The sequence below is a fragment of the Dermochelys coriacea genome, chromosome 1 (genome assembly GCF_009764565.3).
Source record: "Dermochelys coriacea isolate rDerCor1 chromosome 1, rDerCor1.pri.v4, whole genome shotgun sequence".
Lineage (NCBI taxonomy): Eukaryota > Metazoa > Chordata > Testudines > Dermochelyidae > Dermochelys > Dermochelys coriacea.
The window spans coordinates 254,785,529-254,807,288 of record NC_050068.2 but is presented as its reverse complement, the minus strand read 5'-3'; the positions used below and the strand labels follow the sequence as shown (position 1 = coordinate 254,807,288).

The window sequence follows — 21,760 nt, the reverse complement described above, 5'->3', positions numbered from 1 at the left end:
GCCTGAGAACGAAAATGTATGGTCTTCAATTTTCTTTTCACCATGTCCTGGCCAGCACACTTATCAATGTTCAGGCTTTTCAACTGCTTGATGAGGAGGACAGCATTAGCTGTTTTGCACACTGTTTGAATGTTCTAGGTACCAGTTTTACATTTGCCATCAACATGCAGCATACTGGAATGTCACTTTTGTGGGGTTTCTTTGGTCATTTTTACCTCAGGGATAGAAAACCTGTTGCCTGTTTCAGCTACAAGGACCATGGACCAGATTGTCACAGGTGGTTGGCTTCAGTATAAACACCCTCATGATGTGAATGAACCAACAGTGGAGGACTGATTTTTTTAAAATCATAGTATCTATTTTTTCTATTATAGTGTGTAATTTATTTATTTTTCATGCCCATTCTTTCTCCCTGCTGTGAGCCAGGTATCCTGATGGCCTCTGAGTCATTGTTCTCATAAATAAAGGTTTCACTCAGTGGCAATCTTATACTTAATTTCCATTACAGATGGAGGTAGCATTTTGCATGCTCTTTTCAGTGGCTATTTACAGTGAATGCTATCTCTCCCCACAGAGGGGATGGAATTCTATAGAAGTCTCTCAGTGAGATGGCACATAACAACATAGGACTACATTTGTAAGATGATGCACTTGGTGAATCTTTTTTCCATATTTTGCTTGCAAACGCTTTTAGCCATTATGTGGCAGCTATGCAGTGCTACTCAGGAAAATATAATAATTCAACTCTTAGAGCGCCATCTATAGAGCAAGTGCACCAAAGCAGGGGGGAAAGCATTCATGTTTGAAACAAACAAAATGTAGCCTGAGGCAGAGGTCTGGCATGGAACATTTAGTTCAAATGGTTGAAGTATGGCAAAATTATAAGCAACTGAAAACAGGGTCTTATAATGGTAAATGTTGGACAACTTTAATAAGCAGTACTGCCAGTGCCACCTATAATATACATAAACATATATATATTGAAAACTGCAGTTATAGGAAGTAATCTTTTTGCCCTAGATAACTGCCTCTGTATAGCCACACACTCAGGAGGTAGCAGTAACCATCCCCTGCAAAAGGGTCAAACAGGTACTAATTATAGCCTGTCCTCCCAAAATGGGCATCTGCCCTGGCTCCTAAATACAGTAGTTCTGAGTGAAAACATGACTGGAGTTCCATGTGGCAGCAATACAAAGCTCAGTGACAGGTATTCCTCAAGTATGCCATGAATGCTGCCTTGGAATTGGCACATATTTCCTCTGGGTACTTTGACTCCGGTAACATCGTAACAACAGTGAATAACTTATCTAATTTACTTAGAGATTGTCTACATGGGAACAGCCAGGAAATTTAATCCAAATTAACTAAAGATATTAAAGTTGATTAGTTAAACTGCATTAAATCCCTGTTTGGACACTCACATTCAGAATTACAGTGGCTTTAATTTGGTTTAGCTTAATTCACTTTGGAAGTGAAACTACTGAAAAACACCTCCATACAACTGTGCTTCCTTTGGTCACTAGGGAGGCTACCATTTGTGGCAACCACCCCACAACCATGATGGGGCAAAATCTGAACTGACTGAAGCTCAGTCATCTGAGACAGAGTGAATGCATCCGCCCGCCACCCTGTGCGATCTCTGTGCTGTCAAATCTGACGGCTGCCAGAGCTCACAGCCAGCAGACTAAAACTGGCCGCTCACCTGAATATAATGCTATTGGTTGTCTGTTCATGGCTCTGAGAAAGCATTGTGCTGAAGAGGGATGCCTTCTTCATTCACGGGGGCAGGAGGCACCTGTAAGCCTTTCCAGCAGTCCCAGTGGTAGAAGACCCTGGGCAAAGCTTAAGAGAGAAAGGTTTGATGATCCTCGTTGTCCTATACAGGCTTAGATAGAGGTCTGATTCTCAGTTCCATTGTTGATAGCCAAAACTGAGCCCATCAGCCTGGAAGTCTGGCCTCAGACTATCAGTCAGAATGAGGGCACCTCACTCCATCCTGGCTTTGGCTGAGAAGAGAAGGTTACTCACCTTGTGCAGTAACTGAAGTTCTTCGGGATGGTTGTCCCTGTCAGTGCTCTACTTTAGATGTCTCGGCACCCTGTGCTTCTAATCGGAGATTTGTAGTAGCAACGCCCCAGTTGGCCACTCTGAGCAGCTACCCTTCATGTGCAGCCAACCATCCCCCAGTTCCTTCTCTACCCCAGAGGATTGATGTGAAACTCTGAAGTAGAGGGGAAAGAGTGGGTAGTGGAGTACCCACAGGGATAACCATCTTGAAGAACCTCAGTTACTGCACAACCTGAGTAACCTTCTCTTCTTCTTTGAGGTGTGTCCCTGTGGGTGCTTCACTTTAGGTGTCTGTAGAGCAGTGCCCTTCGGTGGAGGGTAGGGGCTTCGGAGTTGATTTATGTACAGTGGAGAGGACCAATAGTCCAAACTGCATGTCTGCACCTGATTGTTGCTCTAATGCATAATGTTTGGTAAAAATATGGATTGATGCCCAGGTAGCTATGTCCAGGTCTGTAATGGGCATACTATTGAGAAATGTTACAATGTGGATAGCGTCCTAGTGGAGCGTGTGCCAAATCCAGAGGGAGCTTCCATATTATAATTTTGGTAACATAACTGGATACATGTAGATATCTATTTAGATAGTCTCTGCTTGGAGATTGTTTGACCCTGAGCATGTTCTGTTGTGGATACGAACAGTCTAGAAGATTTTCTAAACATTTTTTTATTCTTTCTATATAGAATGCTAGTGCTCTGTGGACATCCAGCGTATGGAGGGAGGCCTCCCTGCTGTCAGCATGGGGTTTGGGGAAAAATACAGGTAAGTAAATGGGCTGATTGAGGTGGAAAGGGGAGGCAACCTTGGGTATGAATTTGGGAGGTGCTTGTAGGATTACTTTGTCTTTGAGGAATATGGTATAAGGTGGGTGTGCCATTAGGGCACCCAGCTCTCCCATTCGTCTTGCTGATGTGATGGCCATGAGAAAAGCGACTTTCATGGATAGATGCAACAGTAAACACATCGCTAGTGGTTCAAAGGGCTTGCCCATGAGGGCACGGAGAGCAAGATTGAGATCCCACATGTGGGTTGTGTCCCGTAGTGTGGGGTAAGCATTCTTTATGCCCCTGAGAAAGTGTTTAGTCAGTGGGTGAGCAAAGAGGGTTACTCCGTCCACCTTAGAGTGGAAGGTGGTGATGGCTGCTAGATGTACTCTGAGTGAGCTAGTAGATAGGCCCGATTTTTGGGGGGGGTCAGTATGTAGTCCAAGGATTATAGGCAGCAGGGCTGACTGTGGAGTAATGTGCTTGTTCTGGCACCAGATACAGAATAGTTTCCACTTGTGGGTGTATGTCTTTCATGTGGTCAATTGTTGATTGTTCAGTAGTATGTCTTTTACTTCCTTAGAACAGTGGGCCTCCAGTCCCATCTGCCATGGATCAGCCAGGCCTTGAGATGGAGTACTGAGATGTTGGGGTGACAAAGGCGACCTGCGTCTTGTGTCAATAGATGAGGCACAAGGGGAAGGGTTTGCAGTGGTCTCACAGCCATCTGTTTCAGGTATGGAAACCATGTTTATCTAGGCCATGTTGGTGCAATAAGGATGACTCTGGACTTGTCTTGCTTGATCTTTTGTAGGACACGGTGCAATAGAGGGATTGGGAGAAAGGCATACATTACTGGTGCCTCCCAGTTCATAAGAAACGCGTCTCCCAGAGAGTTGTGGCCCAATTCGGCTCGTGAACAGTATTGCAGGCACTTTTGTGTTTCATTGCAAAGAGATCTATTGAGGAGAATCCCCATTGTCTGAATATAGTTGTTATTATTCCGGGATCCATTGCCCACTCATGGGTTTGTGATTTCTTCTGGGTGAGGAAATAGTGGGTATAGAAGCCTCTGCTCCTCTGCTGAGCTGGCACGGGTTTCACAGCACCTAAATGGAAGAGATGTTGTACTTCCGGCTCCTGGAGGAGATGCACATGTAAGGTCAGGTGGTGGCCTTGGGGGGAATAGGGAGTAGGTGGGAGGGGACAGTGGGGTCAGAAGAGAGAGTGGGGGGAATTGGGGACATGCAGGGCTGTGGTGGCTAGAGAAAGAGGCGACTTTCCCCAGCTCCTGGCTGTGGCTGCTGGGGAGAGATGGTTCTCCTTCCCAGCCTCAGCTCTGTGGTGGCTGTGGGGGAGGGAGAGGGAGACCCCCCACTCCTTCCCAGCCCCAGCCTGGGGGCTGCTGCAGCAGGGGAGAGAGGGCACATCCATCACATTAGAAAGGTAAGACTACTGATATTGAAATATGAGTTGTGTGCTCTTATTTGTAGAACAAAAAAAGTTTGTTATTATTACTTTTCTTTATATAGCGCTTTTATCCAAAGCTCTTTACAATAGTTACATAACGGTACAAACAACATTTGGAACAGTGGTCCGCCAAGACCCTCAGCAATTTTCAAGTGGTCCGTGGATAAAACAAGTTTAAGAACCACTGAGCTAGACTGCACGGGGTCTTTAGGTCCCTGCGCTCTCAGTGCCATCGGTACCGGGGCAGTTTCTGCAGTTGGAGATTGGTTTTTTTGAGGCAAATCTTGCTGTGGTGAAGATTGAGACCGCTTTCTCGTGGCTTTTTTAGGAATGGGGTCCTTAGTACCTGTTTTTGAGGAGGATTCCCCTGTCTGACTCAGGGTCGAAGGCTGGTATGAGGGATTTCTCCATCATAAGAAGTTTAAATTGGAGATCCCTACCTTCTTTGTCCTCACTGTGAGCTTTTTGCAGCGGAGACACTTTCGAGTTATATGGGTCTCCCCCAGGCAACTCGCGCACTGTGCATGGCTGTCTGAGACAGGTAGGGAAACACTGCAAGTCAGCATTTAAAACCTGCAGAGCCAGGCAAGTCTGAGAGGCTGTGCTGGAGAAAGAATGGGCATAGTCCCGTTCTAATGCCTCTTTTAGTAGGCGACTGCCTGCCTGAGGCAGGGGAAAGGGAAAGAAAATATCTCTTTTTACTCCTCTTAAAAAAAAAAAAAACTTTAGGGAGAAATTAATAAGAAAGGGTAATAGTTGGGAAAACACACTACATGAAGAGAAACAGCTAAAACTGGTGGGAGTGCTGCTGCAGTTCCGACCGAAGCCAACAGCGGTAGAAAAGGAAGCGGGGGCGGTGGGCTGCGCACGTGGGGTAGCCGCTCGGAGCAGCGTGAGGCAGCTGCCACGTGTACACGGCCAATTGGCACACTGCTACTACAGATCTCTGATTAGAAGTGCAGGTGCCAAGACACCTAAAGTGGAGCACCCACAGGGACACGCCTCGAGGAAGAATTTCATCAGGTCCGCTGTGGTGTCAGCAGGGAAACTCCTTTAAAATAGCCCCAAAGTCAGTGTGTTCTTTTTACCCAGAATGCTCTGAGATCTTCCAGACGAATGGAAGACTCTCACAAAGCAAGCAGCTGCTAGGGATGCCCTGAGGGAGGTGAAGGAGACCTCAAAGTCTTTTTTTGAAAGTGGCCTCATTTTGATTTCTGTAGGGCCCTTAGGATAGAAACCCTTTTCTGAGGGGACAACCCTATTGTTAAGCTAGGAATGCTACGGCAGCGTCAACCTTTGGTATCTCAGTAAGCGGGACTTTTGGTTCCTGGATCCTATAGAACCTAAGATAATTTCTGTTGATGGGCTTGTCCTTCTCTGCCTTAGCCTGTTCATCCCTGATTACCTTCACAAAAGAGGCATGTAGGGAACTGTGACATCAGTGGAGGATATTGAGGGAAGAAAGTTGCTCAGAGGCTTGCTCTCAGGATTTTTTTAAAGGTTGATACAATCTTGCTGCTCATGGACTCAAATTTCTCAGGGAGAGAATCCCCCCCCCAAAAAACACCTTTGCTGAGTCTTTCCCCAGTCTCTCCTCTCTACCTCAAGGGACCCCTTGGGACTTACTCCCTGAGTCAGCTGACTGGAATCCTTCTCATCCTTAGAGCCTCTCCCTGCTCTGCCCATGAACTCCTAGTCCATTTTCCCCACGTTGAAGTCACAGTTGCTCCAATGGATAGAGGAGCTCACATGCACGTCCAACTCATAGCCCTCAGACCTAACAGAGACAGAAGGCTGGCTGCAGGCTCGGCACAACTCACCATTTGCTGCACTTGGGAGATGGTGCTCTGGCTGTGAGACTATTTGCATTTCATTCAGTTCTTTTTAGGCTGCTCTGCCATACCTGGAAGATGCAGAGGAGTCAGCATGGGGACAATACAGCTGAGGCTCTGGATGGTTCCAACACCTGGCTAAAAAAAACTGACCCGAGGGGGACTGGGAGGAACTCACTGCTCACCCTGCCCCCAATTTTTGACAAAAAAGCCCACTTTAAGCCGGTATGAAGACAGAAACTGTAAGAACTGCTGTCCACGTGCTGGCACGGAGGCAGAGAACCTGGAAGCAAACAGGCTCTGAGGGGGCGTGGCTAGACAATGTTGCTTTGAAACTTTGATCCACTTCAGTGAGCTGCAGAGAGAGGAGAGCAGTCTAGATGTAAAGAATTATGGGAGACACCAGGCAACAAAATGGCTCCATCTTTCCATTTGTGGGTTTCTTAGCTTAGAACTTCCGCCCTCTGAGGAAGTAACATATCCCTGACGAACCCCACAACAGCAACGTCAACCTTCGGTATCTCAGCAACAGAACCCTTTGGTTCTTAAATGTTATAAAGCCTTGCCCTTACCTGGCTCTCTCCATTCATCCCTAATCACTGCCTCGAAGAAGGAATGAATAGGGAATTGCAACCTCAGGGGAGGATTTTGGAGGGAAACAATTTTTTTGAGGCTTACTCAGGGGAGCCTGCTCAGGTGCCAGCACCAGACAGCTCCCCTTCCTGAGTGGAGGAGTCAGAAAACTCAGATCTCCTGGATTTGTTTTTTTTTCTTCCCCTTTTTAGATTTTTTTAAACTCTTTTAGCACACCTTGGGAGCGTAGCAGCTCTACTATGGCTTTGGTGAGGCCTTTTGCAGCTTGCCTTCCCTTCAAGAGATCAGTCTCAGAACCCTCCCCAACTGGGTCCTATTCCCCCAAGGGAGGAACTTGTTGGAGCCCTCCTGGTCAGCTTGGGAGGCTGACTAGAACCTCTGCTTCTTTCCCCCAGGGCGCTCGGGACAAACTTTAAGACTGGGAGCAGAGGGAGTTTTGTGGCCCCACAGGCCCCTACCCCTTTGTTCTGAAAGGGTCCCCTGGAATTCATCCCAAGGGAAGTGGTCAGGGTCCTTCTTGCTTTTGGAGCGTCTCCTTGCTCTGAGATCCTGGTCCAATTTCCCCCCACTGAGAGTCGTGGCTTAGGGGGTCCCCACCTTTCTGTCTGATTTGTAGTCCCGGGACCTAAGGGAGTGAGGGATAGAAGGCTGTGTGCAGGCTGGGCACAACTCATCTACCAACCCTGGGAAGGCTGCCTTACATATAGAGCACAGCCTGGATTTAATCCAGTGCTTTCTTAGCTGCTCTGCCATGCCTGTAAGGGGCAGAAGAGCTGGTAAGGAGAGGGTGCAGTGCAGGCTAAATGACCCAAGGAGGAGGAATGCTGCGGAAGGAAAACACTGCTCCCCATTGCCCATGGACAAAAAAGTGAAAACTGGAGGAGTACTGACAAGAGCAACAGAAACCTCCACTGTCTACTACTGCTGTGGAGGAAGAGAAACTGGCAGCAACCAGGAGCAAAGGGGGCAGGGCCACAGTACACAGCACCAAAATGCTGATCCGCCTCCATGAGCTGCAGAGATAGGAGAGCAGCCCAGATGTCCAGAATTATGGGAGACAGTGGCATTGGGCTACAGAATGCTTGGATGGTAGCATTTGTTCTCAACTGGGATTGGTACATAACTTCCAATAAGACTTTGTTTCAACAACATCAAAAGGTATTTTCAAAAACATTTCACTTTTATTCTTTGCTCTTCAAGATTTTAGAACCCTAAAATGAGCAAAATGGACATAAGGTTCCTTTGTGTATTTTGGTGGTTTTGTACATTACTAGGAAATGCCGCACATCCGGTTCTCTGTTTTAGTGCTCAATAATTTGCTTGAAGAACACACAAGCACTCTGCACTTCAAACAGGGGATTCCACAGACAAAGAACATAATGTTAAAAACAAGTGGCATTTATTTAGCAGTACTTTTAATTAATGTTTCTTTCTCTGCCCAAAACAGGTTGCTTACATTAATGTCATTATATAGAAGAGGGTCTAAAACTATATCATGCTATAGGGGCACTGCACCATCTTGTGCAGTATGGCACTTGGTCCTAGACAAGTTGCTAACATAACATGCTATATGGGTTTGGTTTGAATTTGTGACTTCAAGTCACACATAAAGCTAGGGAGAAAATGCCTATGACTAAATGTCATCCGAAAAGATGTTACTAAGAACAGATCTTAGCAACTGAAATGAGAATTTATTAGTGTATCCACCAAAACAGACAACTGGCCTTGTTACAATTCAGGTTGTTCTTTCTGGGATCCTTCTGTTGTTGGAAGATTTCTAATCTTTGCAATTCCCCCAGAAAAGTTCAGACGAAGGCAAACTATTGAGTGGATTTGTAGAAATCACCATTGCTGCCGAAGAGCAAACAAGTTGCAGTAAGAAAAGGGTGCCCGCTAGGCTGCTGAGTTACTCTTGTAGTTGTAGCACAGAACAAGCATAACAAGGCATCTAAGCCTATACAAAGCATCCAGTGAATGAGGTAGGAGTCCTGTGGAAAAAAATAGTATGTAATGTGCACAAGGAAACCTTAATTCTAGCATTTCCTAATGTTTGAGTCCTGGACTTTGCAACCTTGCATTCTTGTCACATGGGTTTTTCATGATTAGATTTTATATATCTATACGGACAAGTTTGAGCTCTGCTACTATGAAAACTTGTGGAAATAATTAAAAAGGAAGCCGTGCAGTCAACCATTCTAAATCTGAAGATCATCTCTTCCCCAAAAGATTTTCTGGGTAATCATCACAAGAGCAGTAACAAATAGCGTGTGTGTGTGTGTGTGTGTGTGTGTATGTATGGTACATACAACACCCCTGCCCCCCAAATAGTGTACATGTACACAAACAATTAAAACCAATACATTTGTATATACATTTTTATTAAACAAGGTCATTTTAGCTTAACTGAACAAGGCAATGGGAAATACAAGGACTGGACATATACATGACAACTTTACACTTCTTGACAGAAATAAATGGCATGTGACTTATATACAGCTGCATTTAATACAGGTTACAAGTCTACTGTATTTTAATTAAACACAGTCCTAAGCTCTTGCATTATGAAAATATGCAGAAGTTGGATCATACAGAGGTTAAAATCCTGTCCACTCTAAAAATATTAAGTCTAAAAACCTCCATACCTCCCAATTTCTGCCCACAAAGTTTCTATTTTACAGAACCACCATTACTTTACTGTCTTTACTGTTACCATACATGAAATATCAAAAATATATTGATGAGTCTATCACTAATCATGAATGTTTGTATTTACATTCAAGTTAACAAATTCCTCACCAAATACTTTATATACAAATCTCAATTTGCCCTTTATGAAAGTCATTAAAAAGTTAAAAACCATAAAATGCCAATTAGAAATAAAGCATTCCAAAAACTGAACTTGTTTACAACAATTCAGAACATTCAAAACAAATTTATGAAAAATGTGTTACTTTAATACAAGTATTCTCACAATACTTTATCTCCAATACAGTGCAACAAAATTTTGCCTTCAACACATTCTGTGCGGCATCTTCTCTTCCAACAATGCTGTAGGGAAAAAAAAAAAAAGTAATCAATTGAGGAATAATATTTTTGCAGATCCCGGTACAATATCATAAAATGTATGTTTTGATTATGATTTTTACAGTAAACTGGCCAATAAACAAACATACTTACATGATATGAAGCCTCCTTACTAGATTACTATGATGCGTACATTACATTTAACTACAATTTTACAATGATGTTTCAGTAGAGCTCAGGAAAAGCATATAATATACCTTAAACAAAATAAAACTGACATTTTAGACAAGTGGGGTCTCCTAAAAGTGTAACTGTACTCACAAGAAAAATTCACCACCAAAGACTGAAAGATGGGGAATTTCTTCAAGAGTTGTGGAAGAAATCCAAAGGTGTATAGGGGTGGAAAAAGGTGTATAGATTGGTGAAAGCAACATATTTGGAGAACTCCAATAATAAGTAAAAAAACCAAAACTCATTCTGATGTGTAGTCCATTAATTTTGACGGGGAAAAAGGTTCTCTTTCTTTCAACATGTTCATCCAAACTAGACTACAATGTTCACAGGAAAACTAAAAAACAAATTCTTCAAAATTTTTTGTCACCAAGTAGCTGAGAATCCAATCAGCAGCTACAGAAAAACATGATGTAGAAAAGAGGCATGCAGATCTCCTTCCATCAGTGTTTCATAGCATACATAGTTGGGACAACACCTCATTCATTGGGACATATAACGACTAGCTAGTCTACTACTTTCAAAGGGTTCTCATTCAGGTCCATGTGAATTCATGCATCTCCTTCAAATATCTAAACAAGTGGAGTCAAATTCCTAAAAGAGAATTACACTTGTGATTTGCAGCAGTATAGACCAAGCAATAATAGGTAGAGTCAAGTCAAGGAGCTCAACAGCCATTCACTGATGTCAGATTACAAAATAATAAAGGTTTCAGAGTAGCAGCCGTGTTAGTCTGTATTCGCAAAAAGAAAAGGAGTACTTGTGGCATCTTAGAGACTAACAAATTTATTTGAGCATAAGCTTTCGTGAGCTACAGCTCACTTCATCGGATGCATTTGGTGGAAAATACAGAGGGGAGATTGATATACACACAAAGAGAACATGAAACAATGGGTTTTATCATACACACTGCAAGGAGAGTGATCACTTAAGATGAGCCATCACCAGCAGCAGGGGGGGAGGGAGGAAAACCTTTCATGGTGACAAGAAAGGTAGGCTATTTCCAGCAGTTAACAAGAACATCTGAGGAACAGTGGGGGGTGGGGTGGGGAGAGGAGAAATAACATGGGGAAATAGTTTTACTTTGTGTAATGACTCATCCATTCCCAGTCTCTATTCAAGCCTAAGTTAATTGTATCCAGTTTGCAAATTAATTCCAATTCAGCAGTCTCTCGTTGGAGTCTGTTTTTGAAATTTTTTTGTTGAAGAATAGCCACCCTCATACTTTCAAACTAGTAATGCATAACCTGGGAGTTTTGACACTCATCAAGCCCTAGAGTATGAGGGTCCAAAGTTGTTCCTCAAAGTTTACATAGTTTCACGAAGAGTGAACTTAAACAGAAGAGAGGGTTACTCACCTTGTGCAGTAACTGAGGTTCTTTGAGATGTGTCCCCCCACAGGTGCTCCACTGTAGGTGTAGCAGTGCTTTTGTGTCTGGAGTTGCAGATCTTCAATAGCTGTGCCCGTTGGACTGCACATACATACTCTCCTCCCCCACGCTGCGCACATGTAGTATAAATAGTGCTGTGCAGTCCGACCGCCCTCCGTTCCTTCTCTGCTCCAGAGCCCAAATGCTATGCTCCACAGCAGCGAGGAGGAGGGCTGTAGTGGAGCACCAATGGAGACACACATCTCGAAGAACCTCAGTGACTGCACTAGGTGAGTAACCCTATCTTCTTCTTCTTCGAGTGTTGTCGCCATCACTGTAAGTTACTATAAAGCAGTGTCCCCAGCTAGAAGGTTGGAGCTTCGAAGTGGCTGGTATCGCCGAGGACAGGACCGTATGTCCAAGAATGGTATCTGTCGAGGAATCCTGCCAGATGGCGTAATGTTGGGAGAATGCATCAGAGGATGACCATATGGGAGCTCTGCATATGTTATGGGAACTTTATTGAGGAATGCAAAGGAGGTTGAGAGCGCTCGTGTGCAGTATGTCCTGATAGAGGCAGGTGGTATATTGTGAAGTGTGTAAGACAGGCATATGCACTGTGAAATCCATTTAGAGAAGCATTGTTTAGATATAGCAGAGCCTTTAGAGTGTTCAGCAATGCATATGAACAAGCGTGGCATGTTCCTGAATGGTTTGGTTCTATCCAAATAGAATGACAATGCACATCTAACATGTGGGGAGCTGCTTCTTGGTAATTGTGTGGTTTGGGAAAGAAGGAGAAATATAGGCTTGTTCAGATAGAAGGACATTATAACTTCAGCAGGAATTTTGGGTGGGGATGGAGGGTCACTTTGTCCTTATAAAACATTATATATGGTGGGTATGCCATAAGAGATGATATTTCTCTCACGCCTCATGCCGATGTAATGGCAATGAGGAAGGCCAGTTTCATTGCTAGATGAAGGGGTGGGCAGATCTCCATTTGAGCCAATGGCAGTCTAGTCAGAGAGCGTAGGACTAGGCTGGAGCCCCAGGGTGGCTTGGGGGGGATGTATGTCAGGGTATAGGATTCAAACACCCTTAAGAAAATGTTTGACAAGGGATTGTGCAAAAAACTGAATATTTCTCGACAGGGCAGTGGAATGTGGTAATTGCAGCCAGGTGCACTCTAAGGGTTTGGCTACACTTGCGAGTGAGAGCGCATTAAACAGCCCCAGGCGCCCTAACTCACTACCCGTCCACACTGGCAAGGCACGAAGAGTGCTCTGACTCCACAGCTAGAGCGCTCCTGGTACTCCACCTCGGCAAGATGAGTAACGTTTGCTGCGTCTTGGCTGAAATGCCTGGGCGTCAGTGTGAACAAGCTGTTGCATTACTCCGCTCTGATCAGCCTCCAGAAACATCCTATTATCCCCTTAAGTCAAGTGGCCACTCTTCTCATTGTTTTGAACTTGCTGTAGGAATGCGGATATCCCCTTTGAAAGCTCCATTTCTGACAACCGTCTGCTTATCTGCTCCGAGACAACGCAACCATTACTGTGGAATGCTGTGAGAGAGAGAGGGGGTGGTGGGGGGGATCTGCTACTGTCTGAACTTACAAGACAGCATGCTGACATGCTCTCAGCCCCCCCAAAACCCACTCTCTCTCCCCCCACATACACACAACACACTCCCTGTCACACTCCACCCCCTCCCCCACATTTGAAAAGCATGTTGCAGCCACTTGCATGCTGGGATAGCTACCACAATGCACTGCTCTCTGTGGCCGTTGCAAGAGCTGCTCATGTGGCCACGCCAGTGCGCTTGTAGCTGTCAATGTGGACAGATTGCAGCGCTTTCCCTACTGTGCTCTACGAAGGGTGGTTTAACTCAAAGCACTCTACATCTGCAAGTATAGCCATGCCCTTAGAGAACTAAAAACCAATCCGTGCTGTTTGAGTTGAAGGAGGTAGTCCAATAGGTACGTCTGGCAGACTCGCGCCTGCTTTTATCAAGGTACGTTTTACTGAATCTGAACAGGTTATTTCAGAATTCCAGAGCCATGAAGGAGCCAAGCTTTCAGGGGAGCATCTGTGGATTGGGATGCTGAACGTGTCCCCTGTCCTGAGAAAGGAACCATGATGCTGGGGGAAGGTTTATAGGCCGAGAGAGTGCATGCAAAGCAGGTGCATGTACCAGACTTATTGTGGCCATGTCGGTATGATTAATATAACCAGAGCTCAATCTTCCTGTATCTTGAGTAAGACTTGGAACAGGAGGGGAAAGGAAGGAAAGGCGTAGAGAACATGCATTCCAGTTCATAAGGAATGCATCCCCTAGTGAATCGCATCCCAGGCCTGCTCTGGAACAAAACTGAGGACAGCGGGCATTCTGAGTGGTGAAAAGGTGGGGTGGGTGGGATGACCCCATTGGCAGGAGATGCATCGGAGTGCTCTCATGTCGAGCTGCCATTCGTGCTAGTGTGAGAAGGTTCTGCTCAGCGTATCTGCTGTTGTGTTCTGAAGTCCAGGGAGATATGCAACAGAGATAGAGATGTCATTGTGGATACGCCAATTCCATAGCTTGATCGCTTCCGAGCATAGGGAATGGGACCTGTCACCTCCTTGCCTGTTGATGGAATACATGTAAGTGAGGTTGTCTGTCATTACTCGACTAGTCCGGTTTCTGAGGAGTGGTAGGAAATGTTGGCAGGCACTGTGGACTGCCCTCAGTTCCAGGAGGTTGATGTGTAAGGTGGACTCGGTGGGCATCCATCTGCCCTGCATAGTGTGCTTGCAATAGACGTGTTCCCCAGCTGAGGAGGGAGGCACTGGTAGTAAGTATCACGGTAGGTGGAGGTTGAAGAAAAGGGACCCTGGCACAGACATTGTCAGGCATGTCCACCACAGTAGTGACTCCTTGACCTGGGTTGGCATGGACAGGAGTTTTTGCATGCTGTGCGTGTGAGGAAGATATACTGTACGGAGCCAGCCCTAAAGACACTGCATGTGCAGCCTTGTGTGTCTGACCACAAACGTAGCTGCAGCCATATGTCCCAGAATTGGAGACATGTATGTGCTGGGATTTGGGGGCATGCTTTGGTGGTTGAGACTAGTTGTGTTATCGCTGTGAACCTGTGAGGTAGTAAAAACTCTCTTGCCCGCTTGGCATCGAGTAGAGCGCCAATGAATTCCAGTGTTTGCACTGGGGTTAGTGTGGACTTTTCAAAATTGGTAAGGAGGCCCAGTTTTGTAAAGAGGGTCATTGTTGTGTGGACTGCTTGGAGAGATTCTGTCTTGGATGGCACTTTGAGAAGGCAGTCGTCTAGATATGGGAAAAACGATGATGCCTTGTTTGCGGAGGAAGGCCACGACCACTGCAAGTACTTTGGAAAAAACTCACGGAGCTGTGGATAGTCCAAAGGGTAGTACCCTGTACTGGTAGTGACCGTGGTCAACAATGAATTGTAGGAAATGTCTATGAGCAGGGTGTACTGCAATATAAAAAGTATGCGCCCTGCTGGTTGAGGGCCAAGAACCAATCCCCCTGTTCCGGTGCTGGGATGATGGTGAACAGGGTGACCATATTCAAACGTTGTAGTCTGACAAACTTGTTGAGATTGCGAAGGTCTAGGATGGGGCACCAACCGCCAGACTTCTTTTGTACCATGAAGTAGTGAAAGTAGAAACCGCATCCTTTGTGTTGTGGAGGGACTGTTCTATGGCTTCCTGTTGAAGAAGATGCCCCACCTTCTCCTCCAGGATGGGCTCCCCTGTAAGGGGTCCCTGAAAAGGGATGTGGAGGGCAGGTTGGCAGGATGGTATAGCTAGGAAGGGCATGGAGTAACTTTTACTATTCCCAGGACCCATCTGTTCAAGCTAATGAGCATCCAAGATGGTAAAAATGGAGCTAGGCGGTTGCCAAACTGTCAATGTGTAGATGGAGTTACAGATGGTAGGAGCAACCGGAGCAGGCCTCTGGACCTTGACCACACCTTCAAATTGCTGCTCATTAGGGAGTGTTTGGGCCCAGTGTCCCTCGTGCAGGTGATTGTCTGCACCTGTTGGGAAGTCTGTGACAATGGCCTTGGTTGTCAAACTGCTGCTGTGAGTAGTATGGCTGAGGGCGAGATCGTGGAGGGAGTGGATATTTTCCCAATCTTCGTTTTGGCCGTGGTGTGTATATACACACACACTGAGGGATTTTACAGTGGCTCAGGAGTCTTTCAGTGAGCGTAAGGAGTTGTCAGTGTGCTCAGAAAAGAGTTTTTGTCCCTCGACCGGGAGATCCTCGACCGTATTTTGCATCTCCTTAGGGAATCCTGAAAGGTTCAACCATAATACATGTTGCATTACTACCACAGTAGCAATGGATCGGGCAGCTATGTATCTGAGTCCAGGAAGGGCCTGCAGGACCGTGCAGGCTATTAAATGACCTTCCGAAATGAGGGACAGGAATTGTTCCCTTTTTTCCTCTGGCAGATCCTGGCAAAATTCCTCCAGCTCAGAATAATTTTTTACAATTGTATTTGGCCATAAGGGCCTCATAGTTGGAAATTCGAAATTGGAGGGTAGCAGATGAATAGAATTTTTTACCCAGGAGATCTAAATGTTTCCAGTCTCAGTCAGGATGATTGGATTGGCACTGATGGCTCTTCTCTTGTAGCACATTCACCATGAGGGAATTTGGGGCAGGATGTGAAAATAAAACCCCCACATTTTTTGCAGGTACATAATATTTCCAATCCACCCATTTGCATGTAGGCGGGATAGAGGCTGGAGTCTGCCAAAGAAGGTTTGCAGGTTCAAGTAGTGAACCGTTAATAGCTAGGGCATTTTTTGTTGTTGAGGATGTATGGAGAATGTCCATCAGTTTATGTTGTTGCTCCTTGACCTCCTCAAGTGGGATCTTTGTTTCGTAGAGTGGCTGACTCCCTAACTCCTGAAAGTGACAAAAATCGTCAGCCACTGTGGGAGGAGGTGGCATAATTGCTCCATCAGGTGAAGATGAAGAAAAGGGGAGGACCGGAGGTACCTCCCCATCCTGCTCTCCTTCCAGTTCCTCCTCCAGTGGTGGTATTTATGGAGTATGTGGTTCTGGAGGTCGAGAGATTGTTGAGAAGGGAATGGATGGAGGCCGGCATATTTGCAGCGGTGGGGGATTACCGAATTGTGCCCTATACATGGCCCAGGGGTCCCAATATGGCCAATTGGGGGAAAGGGAATATATGGTTGCATTCATGGGGACCCCTGAAAAGGCTGGGTACCCTGAACTGCAGCAGGGTAAGGCTGGTAAGCTGATGTCAATTGCCCTGATGTTGATGGGGCAAGAGCATCTTTTCATCCTCCTTCACATCACTAAGGAAAGGAGGTCCTGTCCCTGTGAGAGAGCATGAAGAGTGTGTTGATTGAGAAGTGGGTGAGATTTGGGACACCTCCTGTCTGAGAAGCGGAGAGTCTTCAGTGTAAGATATAGTGAGGTCTGACAGCTGTGTGAATTCCTGTGAGTGATCTCTGCTCAGTGCCTGTATTGAGCATGGTGCTGAGGTGTGATATGGAAAAAAGAGTCAGCAGATTGCGCCAGAGAGCTTTTCAGAGCCGTAGCTTTAGTAGGAGTTTGCAACCCTACTAGAGTCTCTCTCAGAGCTGAAAGCTTCAGTGCCGTGCTCAGGTCAGGGCTGAGGGCTTCACTGGAGTCAACTGTTTTGTCAGCGGTGGTGCACCTCAGCACCAGAAATGGACCTGGAGTCATTGAACAGATAAAGGGCTTGCTTCAGTCGCCCACAACAGGATGTAGTGCTGATACCTGCTGTTTCGCCCTGGCACGGTCCTTAGACTTACTCTCAGGGGCTGAGGTAATCAGTCTAGGAGCAGCTTTGTGCCTCTTCTCAGAAGCCATTTGCACTACGGATCTAGCCAGGGATGGCATTTCTGCACTTTGTGCCTCAGGAGCTGAAGGAGGGACGGCTCTCTTGTAAGTGTCAACCTGGTTAGAGGATGATCTTCCCTTACTCGGGCAAGGGAAGTGAGGGTCAGCAGATGACCTTGCTGAGTGTGAGGGTCTCTCCAGTGAGGAATAAGAACCAGGGTCTGACGCTGGTCGCAGGAACTTTTCCATGAGGAATAGTTTGAGTTTAAGGTCCCTGTCTTTCCTTGCTCTTGGGCTTTAAGCCCAGACAGTGGGAACACTTCTGGGAAACATGTCCCTCTCCCAGGCAACAGATACATTGTGCGTGGCTGTCTGTTATAAAGAAGGCGGCCTCACATGACACACATCACTTAAACCTGGAGGAGTCATGCATAAGGGTGAGGGAATAGCTTCCTTGATGGGAAATAGGGCAAACAAAAAAGGTGTGTTTTTTTTCTTTTGTTTTTTTAAAAGGATGAAGGATAAAGAAAAGAAAATGAAGGAGCTAACTAACTACGACAGGGAAAACAGGTAAGAGACTACCTAAATAATGAAGTGGGCTCTGCTAATTGTTCCGTTCCAGAATGCAGGCAGTAGAGTAGGAACGGAGGGTAGTCGGACCGCACAGCATTATGTATACTACCTGCACACAGCGCAGGGGAGGGGAGGTGCGCATGTGCAGTCCGACGGGCACTGCTATTGAATATCTCCGACTCCAGATGCAAGGCGCTGCTGCAACTACAGTGAAGCACCCCTGGGGACATCACTCGAAGAACCACCAGTGAAGCACATCCACATTGCTTGAGATATGTAAGATAATGGGGTGGAAGTGTAGTTCGGAGCAAATGGAGCAGGATCTCAAGATTCCATTCCTAATGCTTCAAGAAGCCAGTAGGGTGATGGAGATAAAGAATCAGAGGAGTCTGACTTAATTTGAGACAGAGCCAGAGAAATCACAGCAGTGTCAACAACGTACTGTAATGTCTTTATGAAGATGTGTCAACATGCAGTAACACTGGGTGCAAGATGCATTCGATCTTACCATAAGAAAATTGACTAATAGTGCTGTCAAAAAATTAAACTTGCAGTTATTTCCCATTATGCTTAGCTAAATCCTCCCTATCACAGAAAGAACCCAAGAAATGGAAAGTGTAAAAAACATATTGCTATGACAGCATGAAAAAAAAAAAAAAAACCCCAAGAACCACCACACTACATGCTACTTTTTCACGTTAAAGAGAAATTAACAGTGGTATGAATCACACAGAGGTCTTGGCCTTGAAACCATGCAGAGCCTTAGAATCTAAGAGGAGCCAAGGCCCAAATGCACATTAGGACATCCATAAGGAGTGCTTTTCTTTCAAAGCCCTGTCCCACAGCCACAAGGCCAATTCGCTATCCAATCCCATAAAAAGGGAAATTACTTGCCTTGTTGTAACTGGAGTTCTTCAAGTTCTCCCCATCTATTCCACTGTGGGTACGCACATGTTCCAGGTGCCCGAGACCAGAGAATTTTTGCAAGTAGTGTCTATTGGTCCATGCCTGCACCCCTACTCTTCCTGTGCTCTATCGTGAGGGTATAAGGAGTGGGGCAGACCAACTGCCTCTTCAGTTTCTTCTCTATCATCAATGTTGCCAAGCTCTGAAGCAGAGGTGAAGGAGGGTGGCAAGTGGGAGAGAGATAGGGATCACACATCTTGAACTTCAGTTACACCAAGGTAAGCAATTTCCCTTTCTTCTTTGAGTGCTGGTCCCAATGGATAACTGACAAACAGTACTCGAAGAGGAGGCAGGTGCAAGAACACAGGTGGTATAGCTGCTTGTAGAACCACTGCCCCAAAGAATGAGTCAAAGGCAGAGTCTTGGACCAAGGAGTAATGCCTCATGAATGTGTGGATGGAACTCCATGTAGGTTGTCCTGCAAATACCAAGCAGGGATGCTTCTTGAAGTGATGCTTCTGAGGCTGCTTATTCCCTTGCATAGTAAATTTTTACCCCATGTGAGGGAGGAAACTGTGTCATATGATAACAGAATAGGATATACCCAGAGATCCACTGAGAAGATATAGCTTGACCTCAAACTCACTCTGGTTCGGAAATGAACAGTCTAGATGACTTTTCTGATCAGTTTTGTTCTCTGCAGGTAAAATGACCATGCTCATCATTCGTCGAGAGAATTAATTCTCCTCTCCTCACTAAAGGCATAGGGCTTTGGAAAGGCACAGGTAAATGAACTGACTGGTTTATATGATGGAACAATTTTGGGAATAAATTTTGGATGTAGTTGTTGGATGTAGAGACTCTGTCTTTATGGGATACTGTGTACAGCCATTAGGATCCCAAGTTCACCTACCTTTCTGGCCAAGGTGATAGCAATGAAGAAGGCAACATTTATCTACAGGTGAGACATGAAACACATAGCTGTTGGTTCAAAGAGTGGCTTAGTGAGACCTGAAAGTACTAAATTAAGGTCCCAGTCAGGGGTTGGTTTCCTTACTGGCAGAAAGGTTCTAATCAGAACTTCTGGAAACTGGCTTTGGTAGGTGAGTAAAGACTGAATAACCCCCCGATGGTGATTGCGCCAGGTGAACCTGTAGCGAACTAAGGGAAAGATCCATCATCTTGAGAGTAAGAGGAGAGTCTAAACTAGCAAGAAAAAATGGTTACTTATCTGTATGGTAACGGTTGTTTTTCAAGGCGTGTTGTGAACATATACATTCCACTGTAGATACTTGTGTGCTCAGTGCAGCAGTACCACTAGGCAGTGCATGCTTCCCTGATCTCCTCATGCCTTCAGGTGAGGGTATACAAGGGGAATATCTGCCGCCTTTTGCTCCGTTCCTTCACATTGCTGTATGTAATGTCTGAAGTAGTTTGGAAGGTTGGCGGGTCATGGAATGCGTGTGTGCACAACACATCTCGAGGAACAACAGTTACTATACAGGTAAGTAACTGCTTTTTCTCCTTCGAGTGCACATATATGTTCCACTGTAAGTGACTCATCAGCAGTTCCTTTATAGATGGAGGAACTCTGGATCATCTGAAGAGAGATTGGCAAGTCTGTGTTACTAAACTGGCATCATCCCAGGAAACTTGAGTAATAGCATAATGAGTGGAAAAGGAATGCACAGACAAGCATGTTGCTGTCTTTCATACAACAGCTACTGGAACATTGCTGAGAAAAGCTGATGAAGTGGACTGAGCCCCAGTGGAGTGAGCTATTATTCTTGGTGGAGGAGACATTTTAGCAAGATTGTAGCAGAGCTTAATGCAGTCAGAAATCCAGTGAGATTTGCCAAGACAACGCTGATTGACCCTGGGCATAAAGACTTGGACAGGGAGAGATCTATCCTCTTTGGAGTGGACTTAGAGGGGAAATCTGCTTCTCTGCTTATGAGCGCATACTCTGCTGCTGTGAGGAGCCCCTGGTGAAGGGTCCATAGGCATATTCTCCATTGCTACTGCATCAGACTTCACGCCAGGAGGCAGACTCCTTGACGAGACTGGCTCATATATAGGGGGTTTTCTTGACTTGAGTCTGACTGGGGCTTCGTAGCCTTTTCCATGAGGAGTTTTTTAAGCCGGAATTCTCGCACTTGTAGGATCTAGCTAGGAAAGGAGCGAAAGATACTGCATCTGGAAGATGGCAGGCACTTCCCCAAAGAAGTACAGGCAGCGCTGGTGGTTGTCACTGACCAGGAAGGTGCAAGTACAGGAGATGCAGCTTTTAAAGCCAGATAATCTAGGCATAATCTAATTTACATACTGGGATGCACATGAGTCCCCAGGGAGGGGATTTAACTATCCATTAGCTATATTAATAGAACTATTAAAAACATTAACTATACGAAAGATAAAACTGGTAAACTTTTAAATAGTTACAGGTTTTAAGGATCAGGCTGAAGAGAAAGAAGCAGGTCTGGACACTGGCGATTCACACTTAGGCCATGTGGTGGTAAGAAGGAACTAAAGAGGTGATCAGTCCTCCCCATCCCTTATATACTTGGTGCAGAGCATGAAGAGAGTAGGAGCACAGGCGCTGACCTATGGACACTGCTTTCAAAAATTCTCTAGTCTAAGGTGCATGCACACTCACAATAGAATATACATAGGACCAGCACTCAAAGAAGAACTTGCTTTTCAGCCTTCCACTCCCATCACAATTGTGTGCACAAGAAAGCAGAGTATAGCTGCTGTTCCTTTTCAGCCACATTCAATCAGTAGTTATGTATATTTGCTCCCCTTTATACCATGCTACAGCACACATATTGTACATTTATGGGTGCACACACTATATAGTAATTTAGCTCACCAACAAGATGTTTTAGAGTTCTCCTTTCTTACCAATCTAATTAGTGCTCTGTCGCTGGACTTTCGGCCCAATGCTCTGAGTTTCCTTTTCTGGATTTGGGCGTTTCCCAGTGCTGATGCCAGTGCTTCCTGTTCTTCCTGAAAAATGAGATCAACAACTAACTTGAGAAACTATTTGCTTTTTATGTA

General features: G+C 45.4%; 1 protein-coding gene and 1 long non-coding RNA gene across 3 annotated transcripts in view; one reads left to right on the top strand and one right to left on the bottom strand.

Annotated features, from left to right (window-relative positions):
* Positions 1 to 2,791: 2,791 nt before the first annotated feature.
* LOC122461192 lies at positions 2,792 to 21,611 on the top strand. The gene is made up of 4 exons (XR_006282991.1): positions 2,792 to 2,830; positions 17,735 to 17,791; positions 19,404 to 19,485; positions 20,281 to 21,611. It is a non-coding gene; the product is annotated as an uncharacterized LOC122461192 (long non-coding RNA).
* The window catches only part of CRY1 (cryptochrome circadian regulator 1), a 74,339-nt gene continuing 61,670 nt past the window's right edge, over positions 9,092 to 21,760 (bottom strand). Inside the window, exons 13-14 of one of the 2 annotated variants that reach the window (XM_038368891.2) lie at positions 21,573 to 21,709; positions 9,092 to 9,776 (exon numbers count right to left, since the gene is read on the bottom strand). In XM_038368891.2, the coding sequence (XP_038224819.1) occupies positions 21,609 to 21,709 (101 nt within the window). In that variant the 3' untranslated portion in view covers positions 9,092 to 9,776; positions 21,573 to 21,608. The remainder of the gene's footprint in view (positions 9,777 to 21,572; positions 21,710 to 21,760) is intronic. The other variant, XM_038368815.2, reaches the window with a different exon arrangement.